Source organism: Ahaetulla prasina, chromosome 4 (assembly GCF_028640845.1).
Source record: "Ahaetulla prasina isolate Xishuangbanna chromosome 4, ASM2864084v1, whole genome shotgun sequence".
In the NCBI taxonomy this organism is placed as follows: Eukaryota; Metazoa; Chordata; class Lepidosauria; order Squamata; family Colubridae; genus Ahaetulla; species Ahaetulla prasina.
In genome coordinates, this window is record NC_080542.1 from 105069260 (window position 1) to 105084829 (window position 15570).

Genomic DNA, 15570 nt, shown 5'->3' on the forward strand with positions numbered 1-15570 from the left:
GCACATACTGAGCCCCAAATGAAAATAATTGCATTCTAATAAAACTGTGTTTCTTACTTTCAGAATAATGATAATTAGAACAGATAAAAAAGGAGTTATATTTGGCAATAACTATAATCTACGTAAATAAACAAATGTGTAATTTCTAGGTAGTTATCCAAAGACATATATCATCTTCTCTATCCTAAGCAGCTTGTCACCAAGATTAGGATGCGTGTCACCTTTCAGTTGTTCCTGAATGCCTGTCAAGTCAATAAACAGGAATGGTGACTGCAAATACGAGCACAGCTAGAACTAGGAATAAGCCCTATCACTGTTACAAGTTGCCATAATAATTAGCTTTTTTAAATGGCATGGTTGTCAAAAATCTCAGCCAGTCTGGGTTCTCAAAAATGGATTCAAATTGCTGATTTCTCCATATTTAAACGGCAAAACCAGATAATTTAATTAACTACCAAATGAACTTGTAACTACAGTGTATTTTTAAAAAATCTACACACCCATTTGAGATGTAAAACTCAGACCAAGTTAAATCACTTCAGAATTTTTTCACCTTAAAATATACAGGTAAATTGTGGACTTACGACCACAACTGAGCCCAAAATTTCTGTTGCAAAGTGAGACATTTGTTAAATGCATTTTGTCCCATTTAACAAACTTTCTTGCCACAGTTGTTAAATAAATCATTGCAGTAATTAAATTGGTAACACGGTTGTTAAGTGAATTTGGCTCCCCGACTGAGTTTGCTTCGTAGAAGGTTGCAAAAGGAGATCATGTGATCCTGGGGACACTGCGACTGTCATAAATATGAGTCAGTTGCCAAGCATCTGAATTTTGATCACATGACCATGGAGATGCTGTAACAGTCATAAGTATGAAAAACGGTCATAAGTCACTTTTTTCAGTGCCATTGTAACTTCAAAAGGTCACTAAATGAATTGTTGTAAGTCGAGGACTACCTACAACATATAAGCTGTACAATTCAAATGAAAAACAAACTGAAATCTTTTAGGTGAAAAACAACAGTGCAAAACTAGGCTAATTTGGCTGCATAAGTGTGCATACCTTAGGGATATGGCTATTTTAACCAATCACATTCAAATTAATGTTAAAAAGTAATCAAGTGACTGTGATCAAGCCTGCAAATTCAGCTGTTCTAGTGGGATTTTTCTGTAGTTTACTCAGTTGCTCTTACAGCAAAAGCCATTCATTGTCTGCAAAGAATTTAAAAAACATCAAAGAAATCTTGCTGTTGGAAGGAGAAAGGTACAAGAAAATTTTATTATTATTATTATTGCAATTTTATTTATTATATATAAAATTTCCATATTCGCAATAGCAGTATACTGTCTGAGTACAATCTCTTTTAAATACATAAAATAAATCTTATACACACAATAATTATGACTGTTATTCTCAAAATCTATTCGCCATGGTCTTTGCTTATCCTTGTTTAAACATTTTCCATTATTTAATTAAACGCTCTGTTCAGTTGTCTATAAGCAATATTCGATATTATAAACATCATGTAAACCAACATTTATAACCATTATCCTCCAAATCTATTATTCATGCTTACTTATCCTAATTATTCAATATTCATTTTTTATTTACAATTACTTCATCTTTGTTTATATATCCTCCTTGATTCTAATTTTCTAACTTCTCTTCTATTTTCTAACCATTAATAAAATAGTTCCCAAGTTAAAAAGTAATATTTTCCCCATTTCTAGTTTCTAAATCTATACCAATTTTTAATAGAACAACTCCTATATTATGGTATTCTACATCTATCCCTCATCTCTTGCCCATTTACGTATCTCATCTTTGACTTTTTGGCACATACTCCTCCCTTGGGGTCTTATATCTTCTTATATCATTCATGTTTAATCTGAGTATTTCATCTGCCTTTATCACTTCTTCACTCTGTTGGGCCTTTAGTAAACTTTTTAATGATCCTTTCCTCACTTCAGGGGTGTCTTTCCATGTATCCTCTTCTATTTTTTGACCTCCTAAAGTGTAATTTTCCTTTTCTATCTCATCAGCTTTTACTAGCTCTTCTTTTTCTTTTTGCATCATTTGTCATTTTTTCTCCTGTTCTTTGCATTTTCTCCTCTACTTCCTGATTTCATATTCATTACTCAGTGTCATTTGCTCATAATTTTCTGGTCTTACAACTACATCATGTATCAATTTCTTTATCTCCCTATGAGTCCTTGTCATCATTTCCTGCATACCTTGAAGCAATAATAATATTTCTTTTAATAATACACTTATTTCTCTATTGTACCATTTTGCCTTATTTTAATGAATTAAAAAGTTACTCAGTAATCTATCAAGATCCCAACATCCCAATTATTCATCACACCAAGAAAGCCAATATTAGAGTAGTTCACAAAACCACTCCATTAAAGAGTCCATTAGCAACTTAGTTTCAAAATGTATCCAGGCTGTTTCCCACTCTTACACTGTCCAGCATATTTGTAATCCTCAAGGTTCTAAAAGCTGAATATTTTCACAGTCTGTCTCCAAACACCAAATATAATCAATTTGTTGTTTAGTGTATTCCAGCTAATTTTTAGACTAAACAGCTTTCATTCCTTCTTTCACATTTTTCAGCTCTATGATATCTTCCCTGGCCAGTAGGTGTCACTGTTACTCTTTTGTTCCACTTTTGCTGCGAATAAAATATCTCCAAAAATATTTTCTAATAATTTTCCAAAGTCCTTCAAATCAAGATGGCAATAGAAATATAATCCAATATTTTGAAACAATTTAAATTAGCCAATCCAGTCTATCCTTTATTTTTAAGGTTACTTCTGTCTGCAATTTTTTCTTTTTCTTTTCCAAATCTGACAATAGTTCTGGTTCTTAGTCGCAGCTATTCACCTCAATTGAATCCCACTTTCCAAAGGGGGTGTTTTTTGGAAGAAATTCCAGTACAAAAGTTAGAAAGTTCTTACCCAGACCAAGCACACTTTTACAGGATCTTTCCTTTCTTCTCTTCCGTTTCAGTTGTCACAGCTCCAGTTCAGCCATAATGGCCGTCTTCTCTTCCGCCAGTGAAAGGGGCTTTCTTCGAGTCAAACAAGGAGACTGCGCTCTCCTCGCGACCACCAAAGTATCTCGTCTGTCTTTGTCACTCCTACAGGGCGACTTTCGGTCCTGTAGAGCCTCCTGGCTAGAAAAATTCGGTGGGACATCAGGGAGCTACTGCTCGTCCACACCGTTTCACCATGGTGTCGGCTGCCTTCTCCCCAAGCACAAGAAATTTTTCAAGGCTTTGGATATATCATGGAATACAGGGAACTTGTCAAGTAGAAAAGGTGGCACCATCTATTACCAAGAAATGGATGTCTTTCCAAAACTGATGGAAAAACTGATGGTCCAAAAAGCTTCCATGAGGCTTATGGCAATATTAAAGAAGTTGCGGGGATTTCTAGCAAGTACTGATTTTGTATTACAAGTGACAACTATCTCCCATATTCTTTATATAGTCTGAGTTGTTGGACAGGATGGAAAGACAGAAACCTTTTCTTACAAAGAAAAACATACAAGCCTGGATATATTTTGCAAAAACCTACACAAGTCTGATAAAAACATGTGGGAAAATGTGTTACGGTCTAATGAGACCAAGGCTGAACTTTTTCACCATAATTCTAAAAAATATGTTTGTTACAAAAACAACGCTGCACATTACCAGAAATACACCATGCCCAGAGTGAAGCATAGTGGTGCAGCACTATGTTGGAACCAGAGCTTCAATCCAGGCAAAGGGAATTAAGAACAGTTCCAAATATCAATCAATTTTGGCACAATATTTTCAGGCTACTGCTAAAATGTTGAAGATAGAGAGGAATTTCACCTTTCAACACAACAATGACCCAAATCAACAAGAGATTGGCTTCACCAGAAGATCAACAATTTGGAATAGCCCAGCCAGTTACTAAAATCCTGAAATCTGAAATCCAATTAAAAATCTGTGAGTTGGAGAGGACTATCCACAGGAGATGCCCTTGCAATCTGATAGATTTGGAGCATTTTTACAAGGTAAAGTGGACAAAGATTCCCAGGGCAAGATATGACATGCTATTTTATGATAGCATTATTTTAAGGGCATGCACACTTATGCAACCATGTTATTATATTTTTTTTACTATTACTTCTCCCTAAAAATATTTGTTTTTCCAATTCAATTGTACAGCTTATTGTCATATTAAAGACAGAAAAAATTCTGAAGTGAATTTTTACCTTGGTCTGATTTTTTTTACATCTCGGTGTATAGACTTTTTAAATCTACTATATAAAAGTAATTTCCAGCTCCAAAATAAACCCAGCTACTTTAATATTTCCTAAGTCTGCCTAAAAACCTATTAGCAGTAAGTATGGAGGAAAAAAACCAAGCTAATCATTCAGAAAGCATACCTTCAGGAGAACCTTTTGTCCTTGAACCGTGGAGCACATTACAAGATGTTTTATGCCCAGTTCCTTCATTGGCTCAGCATTTAAGAGAGCACGTTCTAAATTGACAATCAGACCTCCTGAGCTCTGGGGAATATGAATTAAAACAGCTTATTCTCAGTTTTAGATCATAGACTTTGTGTGCATCCTACTTACGGTGGTAAAAAGCTTTGTGTCATCCTATTTACTCAGAAGGCCTAGCTTTACAGACCGATTATAAGACAAAATCACATTTAGGGTTAAAAATATTCCTGCCTCTAGAGCACACAGCAGCACAGAATTCTTGTAAAAAGTAAGGCCAGCTCTGTTCCTCTTTGTTTCCCTCTTCTTCAGATTGCTTGATCAAACTTTTCAGCCCATTACTTTTGCTTTGGGGTTGCTATAACACATATAGTACTGCAAATTGCTTTTGTCAGAGATATATCAATTAATTTTAACTTTTAAAGAAAACATAAACCTTACCATATACTTCAATATTTCTGCTTCAGGATGGAGGAGTGGCAGCTCAGGGAAAAGTTTTTGAACTAGATGAATAAGCTTTTCCTAAATTACGAAAAAAAATTCTTCAGTAACAATCACAATATAAAAACAATATCCAGCAGTATGTTAGAAGCATGCTTATTTGGTAGTATCACAATGGTAAATCTGCAGCAAGCAGGTAAATATTAATGGATAATTATCCTCTTTATCCTCAACCTTCAATGCAGAAGATTTAACTATTTAGTGCCGGTAGAAACTCTTTGTCCCAAAGAAATGGCATCATCATAGCTCCACTTGTGTATTCATTCTTCAGCAGCATCTCTAGTTGTTTATAGCTATTTTAACTAAGCATGTGAAGAGAATTCAAAGCATGGATAATTGCACAATCAACCATCCTTGTCTGTAATCTTAAAAACGAAGCCAAAGTAGAAACCCCATTTTAATTGTGTTTACAAGAGGAGGAACTATTAGATTCTTCTTGATTGTAACTGATACCAAATCTAGCAACAAACTCTGATTTAAAAAAAGAGAGAGAGGAAAAAAATCCTTGTGTGGTAGTACCCACCACTAACTTTGTTTCCCAAATACGGCAGTTTTTCAGAGAAAAAGGGGTATGAGCACTGATCCTCAGCCAACCTCTCTAAAATACATCTACTGCCATTTTATAGTTCCATATAATAAGACACTTAAAAAATGCCACAGATTTTTGGCGAAACCAGAGAGCAATTTTCTAATCTGTACTATGAAACAGCCTCTCTCTGAGATTCAGATGGTCCTGACCTGGTAGCCTCCTGGAAAGCCTGAAGACCTGATTCTTTTCCAAGGTGTTAGGGCCAGGATGTTAGCTGAGCCCAATATGTATGTTTTGGGGTACATTTTATCTGAACCTTGTTTGCAGCCTCGGTAGCATTGTTATTTGCTTTTGCCATTTCAAAATCACTAAAAATTATTACTTCAAAACATTAAAGTATTATTTGTATCAAATATTAATTAAAATTGAGAAAATTACTTATTTTCTTCTATTTTTATTTTGTTTTTTCTATATTCTTAGCTGGCCTAGGATGAAGTGGGCAGCCTCATAAATTCTTTATGTAAATGAATTAAATGTCAATCAAAAATATTGACTGAGATATCCAATTTTTCCTTCCTGGAAATATATTTAGGAGGAACATGAACAAAAATACAATTTTTCAGCTTTATCCATATTCATTTATAAATATGAAAAATATGTATAATTTGGCTCTACTAGTCTTTGGTTTATAAGACACAGATGGTCACAATTTTGCTTGATATGAGGGAACTCTGACATCTGTCTTTAGGCATTACACCACGTATTACTTAAAATGAATTTTGGAACCAGAAAATGACTTGTTTCAAAGATGCTAACATAACTGAATACTTACATATTCTTCTTGTTCCTTATATATTTCTTCAAATATATTATCCCGTAACACACTTATTTTTTCTTTTATTTCCACTATTTCAGATTTGTTGTAATTATCAACCTGCAGAAATTTAGAAATTAGTACTTCAAAAAATTAAAGTCTTTCAGGTAATAAACCCACCATAAATTGAGTTTGCTACTTATTTTCTTTCTCTTCACCTTCCTGTTCCCTCTTCTTGTATCTGAAATTATATTAATTTCTAGTCACTATATCAACTGTGCCTTTTCCTTTTTTGCCTGACCAAGTTAATATCAATTTCTTTCAGGTTTTCTTTCTTGTTTACATATTGAAGGTACTCTTGAGACAAAAGGTGGTTGTCAGAAGCAACACAGATTCAGTTTCATGACGAAATAACAATCAATATGATCTCTCGCTCATAAACCACCTATTGAAAAGGATTAAGAAACATTTTTATTCATCTAAACAAAACAGTTCTATTATACGCTACACTAGTCTATCTACAGGTATTATACGCTACACTAGTCTATCTACAGGTATTTTGTCCAGTTTGGCTCACCATAATTTAAGGACAGCATGGAACTGGAAAGAGTACACAGAAGAGCAATGAGGAGTTAGAAAAAGACTTAGAATAGAGATTCCCCAAATTTTCTTGGTTTACTGTTTTACTTTTACACTTAATTTTTGAGTGTCTAAGGACACTAATAATCACAGTGCTGTTAGGCCACAATATATATTTAGAAGTTCCCTTTATTAAATAATTAGGTCCAAATTTAAAAGGTCCTGCAGCACCCAAGGCACATGTTTGGGAATTGTAGACTTGAAGGACTACAAGTTTACAGATTTATTCTCCTCAGCTCCGAAGAACCCACTAGAGAGGATCCAAACTCAAATCAGGAAAAATTTCCTAACTATAAAATTAGCAATAGCACTTAAGAGTTAGATACTGCTCCACAGTGCTTTCAATACTTTCTGAGTGGATTACAAATAACAGCTATTAAGCAGTGGCAAAACCTTATCCTGGAATTATAGATGCTCCATCACCAGGTTTTTCAAAAAAGGCTCAGCAGCCATCTATCTAGATGGAATGATGATTTTTACCCTCAGAAAGGATTGAACTAGATGGCCTTGATAGCACCTTCATGTGACTACCACCCACTATCCAATGAAAGAACTTTAGTCAGCTACAAAAATCAACGAAGCAGGAAACTTCCGGTGGTGCCGTAGGTGGTGAAGACGATCCCTGTGGATCGCCAGCCCCATGATCGCATTAAAACCGCCTAGACAGTGCAAATTAGCTGTCTGGCGGTTCGAAAACCTTTCCCTCGGGAGAAGAGAGAAAGGTGAGCAGTTGGGTTTAGGTAGAACTCTCCGAAAGCCCCAGAAGTAATTCTTGAGGCTTGAAGGGTGAGAGCTCCCTGGAAAGTCTGACGGAGCTCCGGATCCGGGACATTTCTGTTTTCAAGCAGAACAAAATGCCGCAACCACCTCTGCAATTAGTATTAATTTTAATCTGATCCCAAAAGCAGACAGAACAAAGACAGAAGCGCTGGCAATTGTAATTGCAAGTACTAAACCTTAACTCTGTTTCCATATTGTTTCCTTCTGAAACAACTTAAGAAGAACAAAGGAAATGGCGCCTGTGTTTTAAGAGGGCGTGAAAGCGAAAGTAAACAAGGTTTTTGTTAATGTTGTTAGCGCCCTTAGCGCTGTTCAAGATAGTTGGACTTTATGCTGAAGTGAAGAGGCTTAAAAGTGGAAAGTGAAAGGACTATAGATTATAGAATTGACTTACTTATTCTAATTACTGTGTTTTTGAAAAGAGTTAAGGAGCACTTAATTGATTAAATTTATTTAAGTATAAATTTAAAGTAAGAAATGGCCTCTAAGCAACTAAAGCCTGGCGTTTTCAAGAGTGCTGGAGGTTTGCCAGCTCACATGGCTAATCCACAAGTATTGAATTTGGAAGCTTTGCAAGAATCTTTGAAGGAATCTTTAAAGGAAGCTTTAGAGGAAGCTTTAAAGCTCCAAATTGCTGTTATGGAGGAAAAGTTTAAGGAAATTGCAGAGGAGATATTGGAAATTAAAGATGTTGTTGAGGCTCGGAATAAGGATATAAGAGAAGATACAGTGTTAGCATTTCAAGGTTTGGCAAAACACATGATCCAGCTGGATGAAAGGGTGGAAGAAATTTATCAATCTAATTTGAATTTGGAAAATAAAATGATGAAGGTCCAAACTAAGATGGAAAGGGCAGATGAAGAAGTGGTTTTGTTACAATATAGATCGATGGAGTTTGCCCTGAAAGTGAGAGGACTGAAAGAAGATAATCAAGAGAATTTAAAAGAAATTTTAGTAGAGGTTTTTGCACAGATGATTGGAGAGCAACCAGCAGACTTGGCAATTCAAATTGATAAAATCTATCATGTTAACTCCTGGGTTGCTAGACAAAGAAAACTGCCAAGAGATGTTGTGATTTATTTTACAACCAGGAGGATCAGAAATGAAATTCTACAAGCATCTTACAAAAATAAAATCCAAATAGCAGGGCAAGAGGTATTAGTGCTGAAAGAAATTCCTCCCAAAATGTTAAGAAACAGAAAGGATTTTGCTTTTTTGGTGGATGAACTCAGAAATCGACAGAATGAGTTTAGATGGGATACTCCAGCTGGATTAACAGTAAATTACACAGAAGAAAGATACCGTTTTAACACAGTTTGGAAGGCAAGAGATTTTTACATCAAGGTATTAAAGGAAAAAATAAAATCATTTTGGATAAAAATTTGGTGGATTATGCAAAATATTTTGAAAAAGAAAATAAAGTTTACTCCGCAGTTGTTTTTACTGGGTATAATTATGGATTGTACAGCAATAGAGAGTAAACTGATTTTAAATTTAATAGCAGCAGCTAGACTATTGGTAGCGCAATATTGGAAGAAGGAACAACTGCCTACTATCAATGAAAGGACATTAAAAGTAGAAAACTTAGCAGAGATGGCAAAAATTTCAGTGTATTTGAAAGATTACTCACAAGAAAGATGCATACTGGAATGGAGAAGGTGGACTGATTATATTCAAAATAAGTATCAGACTAAGTATCAAATAGCTTTTGAATTAATAGAATGTAAGAATTGTACTTGTATTCTTTTTTTTTTTAAATAAAAAGACAGTTAAGGATCCTAGGAAGGGAGGGGAGTCTATGGATAGTTAGTGTAGTCTGGTTTATGAATGTTAGATGTTATACCCTGTATTTTGCTCCAGAAAGTCTAGGGGGTGGGGGGATTGAGAAAAGGAGGGAGGGGGAGGGGGAGAGGGGAGGGAGGGAGAATTTGTAAAAACTTTGTAAAACTTTTTAATTTTAAAAAAAATCAACAAAGCTGCATCATCATGATCACAAGACACAATGCCATCACTCTATATTGCACTAGTGAGGCCACACTTGGAATACTGCATCAAAAAGATGCTGATATCCTAGAAACTTGTGTAAAGAAGAGCAGCAAAGATGATAAGGGTTTGGAAATTGAACTGTATGATTAATGGTTAAGAGAAATAGATACATTTACCCTAACAAAGAGAAAGTTTACGGATGACATGATTGTTGTCTTCCAGTACTTGAGGGGCAATCAAGAGAAGGGTTGACTTATTCTCCAAACACCTGAGAGCAGGACATTGGGTGGAAGCTTATTAAAGAGAGATCCAACCCAGAGAAAGATCCTGACAACAAGAACAATTAATCAATGGAACAGCTTGCCTCCCCAGATTGTGGGTGCTCTATTGCTGGAGGTTTTCAAGAAAACATTTGTCCCAGATAGTGTAAGGACTTCTGCCTTGGATAGGGTGTTGGAGAAGACTTCCAAGGTCCCTTCCAGTCCTATGATTCTGTATCTATGACACAAAAAATGCTTCCACAACTGAAATGAGGCTTTTTTCTTTTAAGTGACCTCTCTAGAGATCAGAATATTGTAAACTTGTAGTTTCTGTATCTGTGGAATTTACTTATTCTGCTGAATTTACAATCTGGAACTTTCTCAATTAGTTGTATCCTAGCTTTTATAACCTCCAGCAGCAACAAATTTTCAAGACTAGAGATATTAATGTGTGGGAGTGGTGTGGAAACTTCTCTAGTTTTTGTTACTGTCACTTGACACTGATTGATTTCTCAGACTCCTTAGTCATTATAAGAAATCAGATGCTGAACGAAAAAGAATTTGGATTTATCCTAGAGGGTGATACTTCCCTCTAACTAAATTTCTCCCTGGGTACTTTGAGTGCTTTTTTTCTTGTTCAGCATCTCCCTTCATGTTTCTTAATGCCTGTGTGCTCCTCATAACACTTTCATCCCAATTCTATATTAACTGTACAATCAACATTTCACAGCTTTCCAATCTCATACTGTTTAATGTATCCATTCTGGAGTTACAATAACCTGTTGCAAGACCAATGGAGTATCTGTTGTTTTTAACTGCATAATCAATACTACATGTAGAAATTGTGTACTTTCTCAAATTGCAATAATCAAGAACGAGGAGCATTAGCAATGTGAAACACTATGTGCAAATTAAATTGTTCAAAAATCTGCCATTTTTGTTTCTTTCCAACTTTTTTCTAATATAAATCCCTTTAGGCTTTCATTTGGATGTATATGAATAAATTATGTCCGTAACAATATTTCTCCAAAGCTAGAAAGCAATGTTTTCTATGTCATCATCCACCATTCTTATGGAAAGTAAGAAATAATAATAATCTTAAAACATCAAAATAGCATTTCCATACTTCTTCCAAGTTGTTTTTTTCTACTAATTTCCACCTCAGCTGAGCCTTTATGTTTTTCATTCTCTTCTTTATCAGTAACAAATCATTAGTATTAGGAGTTATATCTAGCCACTCCACAATCTGGTTTTTGAACTGAAAAAGAAAACACATGAGAAAAGATTTCTTCAAATGGAAAAAGCTCCTATACTTCGAGGAATATTACTCCTTATACACAAATTGCATTACAATGTAAGTGTTAACATTTTCAGATCATATTTTAAAGTCAAACATAAAGGCTGGGTTGTAATATTAATATGACTCATTAAATGTTATTTTTTTCCTATGGAAGTTATTGAAAAAGATGCATAAGTATCTTTTAAAAAGCTGTTAATAACTTTCTGCATTCTAGGATATGACAAAGAACCAGCTAGACAACTGACCGTACAACTTTCAAGATATTTTTGATTCATGTTATTTATGAGATCTTGTTCTTGAAGGATTTTCCTCATAATCACACTATACATATTTAAGATGATTTTTTTGTCTTTTTCATCTAGCTCCTAAAAAAAATTATAGTAACAATAAATATCTATAATAACAAAATTGCAAAATTGCGTATTTTTAAAATATGAAATGCATTCTAAGGAAAGGAATGCCTTTGCATTATGGAACAGCATTCATATATAGAAAAATATACGAGTTATCAATTTTTGTTTGATGAAGTAGAAAGTATATCATTCATATAGAGAACTCTCACAAATATAAGTAACAAAAGAAACATAATCTTCTAAACAATTTACATCCATACTTCTTGATCAAGCAGGTTACAAGGCTGAGTTTGGCAAGATGAGCTGAATAAATGAATGCCAAGCATTCACATCTTTGCAACAGAATCAGACTAAAAGAGAAATTTTTATCACATTGCAAGGAGGCTGCAATGTCTCTAATTTCGAGGAATAGTTGTAAATACTATTCATTCAGCATTGTTGGAACTTCAGTCACTAAAGTAATAGTCATTAACCAAGGACTACCCGTATGCTATGCTGTATTTGCTGAATCCAGGAGGAGATACAGCTTCTTTTGAAGTTATGAACAACTGCTATTTATTCTTCAAAACTGAATCGCTGCAAAACTTCTGTATGGTGCCTCATAATATACAATATTCATTCCATGACTGGGAAGCAGTAAATGATATGGTTGACTGCTATGGCAATACACTACGAGAATAACATTGGGAAAGAAGATGAGGAGCAGCCACAATTTTGACAATTATCAAATAGTTGGGATGGAAGGATAGGTTATGACTGGGTGGAGAGAAGGATTACATTTGTTACACATATACACACACACACCATCCTTCCAACCTTAGTGTTCTCTGAGCTTTCTTGCTTTCTTGCAGACATTTCATTACCCAAACTAGGTAACATGATCAGGCTAGCACTGATATGTTTCCTAGTTTGGGTAATGAAACATCTGCAAGAAAACAAGCAAGCTCAGAGAGCACCAAGGACCTCTCATGTCAACCCTGAACTACAAATATTCTCCTTTACTAATGTCTTTATATCCTCCCCGTCACAATCCAGTCAGAACCTATCCTTCCATTCCCTCCTCCACCCATTCTTAATCGTCAGTATCTATCCTCCATCCCACTCCCCCATCATAATTGATGAAGTTTCTTGGTTGAGAAACTAAACATTTTGTTTTTCTTCCTCAAGGAAAAAAGTCTAGTTGCCTTTTGAAAAAAAAAGCACTTTTGAGAGTTTTATGTGAAAGGAAAAATATAGTAATATAGCTTACTGTTAGAAACAGGTCAAATTCTTGTGAAATATTATGCTCGACATTCTTAAGAACTTCATCTACATTGAAATCTACATCCTCGGATTTCATTAATATTGTTGACCCTATGTCAAAAAACTTGACAGGAAAAGAAACACACAAAAAAGTGGTTATCTATAATAGTATTAATCTGTAAAGTAATTTCAGAAAGATTACTCAAAAAATTAATAGCGAATGAGAAAACTGCAATATTAGACTTGATTCCATTCTGCCTTAAGCAATCTCTATCTTTTTAAGCAAGAAAGCAAAAGAATAAATAAATCCCATGAAATACTGTTCATTCATTTCATCAATTTAATGTGATTCCATTTCATATTGTCAATCAGAGCTGAATATTATTCCCCAGCAAGACATGAATGCCGCCCAGCTGTCATTTTAAATTAAGACATTTTTCTCCTGTAGACCACTATGGCAATTTTTTTATTTTGGATCAACAATTCTCCGTTCAAATATTAATGGCTATTTTATATAATGAAGTATTTCATTTTGGATCTTCCAATATAGTATTATTTTTTGCAAAAGCAACAATTATCTCCTTGTTTGGATTCAGCTGCCTTATACAATGTAAGCCGCCCTGAGTCTTCGGAGAAGGGCGGGATATAAATGTAAATAAATAAATAAAAAAAGCAAAATAGATTTTACTAAAAAGCAAAATAGCAAAAAAGAATAGATTATTTTTCTACATTTTACTGCCATTTAATGAGATTTCTTTCTCCAGATGACTTAGCTGCAATATTGAAAAGTTGCAAGCTTGTCTGATCCAAAAAATCTAAAAAGAATTAGACAAAAACCTCTAATCACAATATAAATGTAGATTAGCTGCAAATCTGAACTCAAAGCTTTTTTTTAATATATAAGACATATCTTTTTTACCTGAATTATCTTGCTGAAACTTAATTCAAGATTTTGTAAGGAAGTATCTGTAACATGCCTAACCCGACTGAATTTCTCCAACCTAGCTTTCTTCCATTCAAAGAACTCTTCAAACACTTCTGAATTTTCTGCATCGTTAATTTGCCCATATGTAGCCTCCAAAGATCCTTGCAATTTCTGAATATCAAAATAGATAAGAAAATAAGGTGCCAGTAAAAGCAACAAAGGATCATAATAACACATTATAAAACAAAGCAACCTCTTTTGGCTTTATGCTGATTCCTCTAGTAACTATATGGAGCAAAACCTGAAGCAGTGACTGTAAGAAATTTTTGGCTTATGGGTTAGATATTTTTTATTTCTGACTTACACATCAGGAAGAAGAGTAATGATTGCCGATCTATTCAGCAGAAGAAAGAGAATTCCAAGTATGCATAAAAATATAGGTAGTCTTCAACTTACAATTTACAATGAATAGATATTTTGATTGCTAAGCAATTTGATCGTAAAGCCGAAGATCACATAACCATATCACTTAGTGACTACAATCCTAGCAATCCCCTTGCTGTTAAGCAAACTTTGGTGATTATTACCAAGAACCCATCCCAATCAAAGCCATTCTGAGCTTCATCCCTCTCAGTCTCAAGTCTCAGTAAGATAAGAGACTGCTTCCAATTCCTCCCACCCCCGACATCTCTTGTGGGGGAAGGAAGTAGTCATAGAACCATATGGTTTCAACACAGCTTGCCACACCACGGGAAGCTACAGCTGCCCTATCTCAGCCCAGTCACCCTCACAAACCTGCATTCTGAGGCTCCTGCCACCCTGCCCTCCACCATAGCTGACCTTCAACTCTCTTCTTGTTCCTGCTGTTCAGAAGGTATGCCTAGCCTTGGCAAGCCTTCACATGGAAAAAAATGGGGGAAAAGCACAAAGCAGTTTAATGAGATAATTCACCAAAATGCCCCTTTTCACCATGTTCCTGGGTTGTATGGGTTTGGCTTTGCTTTGTGAAAAAGGAAAATAAAACCCAACAGCAGCCCTAGTTCTGTCCAGCTCATTGCAGAAAGAGCTCCTTTCAGCTTTTTTCTTCTTTTCCCAGCACAAAGGGGTGTTTTGACATGCTTGAGTTCCTTAAAACGTTTCTTTCTCAGCATGGAAAGCCAGACATATATGACCCAGTAGCCTAGCCAGGCCAGGCTGACCTTGCCAACAGTGGGAATAAGATGGCGGCAAAAGTCAGCAGGGAGCCAAAATGGCAAAGATGGGGTGGGGGGAGATAAGACAGGTGGGATGAGTTGAAGTGCTCCTGCAATCCTAAGTGCAGGTGGGCCACCAAGTCTCCAATTTTGATCATGTAACTATAAAGGTGCTCCAACATCCATAATTTTGAGCATCGGTCTTAAAATGTCTTCATTCCATGGCATTGCTACTTTGAATGGTTGCTGAACAAATGGTTGTAAGCTGAAAACTACTTGGATTGAAACAGCTCCTCCAGTTCCTGTCATGCTTTTAGATGGAAAATGCAAAAAGATTGTAGGTCCTAAGGCTAATTTCATGTTTTAAAGCTTGCCAGTTCTAACACTATAGCACAACATACACCAAACTATCATGGATGTGAATGGTTACTGTATACTGTTTGAAAATAATTGAAACCAGAAATAGATATTATAATTATATGCAGGAAGAATGAAGTAGTGGGAAATAAGAGAAAATCAGGAGAGTCTCTGAAGTGCATGAAAACAAAAATGAAGCAAAGATGCTT

General features: G+C 35.2%; 1 protein-coding gene across 3 annotated transcripts in view; it reads right to left on the reverse strand.

Moving 5' to 3' along the window:
* STK31 (serine/threonine kinase 31) overlaps window positions 1–15570 on the reverse strand; it is a 67018-nt gene that overhangs the window by 11624 nt on the left and 39824 nt on the right. For 2 of the 3 annotated variants that reach the window (XM_058181939.1, XM_058181940.1), the window contains 7 exons: window positions 13806–13982; window positions 12894–13010; window positions 11537–11656; window positions 11118–11249; window positions 6345–6446; window positions 4924–5004; window positions 4426–4548 (listed from right to left, as the gene is read on the reverse strand). In XM_058181939.1, the coding sequence (XP_058037922.1) occupies window positions 4426–4548; window positions 4924–5004; window positions 6345–6446; window positions 11118–11249; window positions 11537–11656; window positions 12894–13010; window positions 13806–13982 (852 nt within the window). The remainder of the gene's footprint in view (window positions 1–4425; window positions 4549–4923; window positions 5005–6344; window positions 6447–11117; window positions 11250–11536; window positions 11657–12893; window positions 13011–13805; window positions 13983–15570) is intronic. The other variant, XM_058181941.1, reaches the window with a different exon arrangement.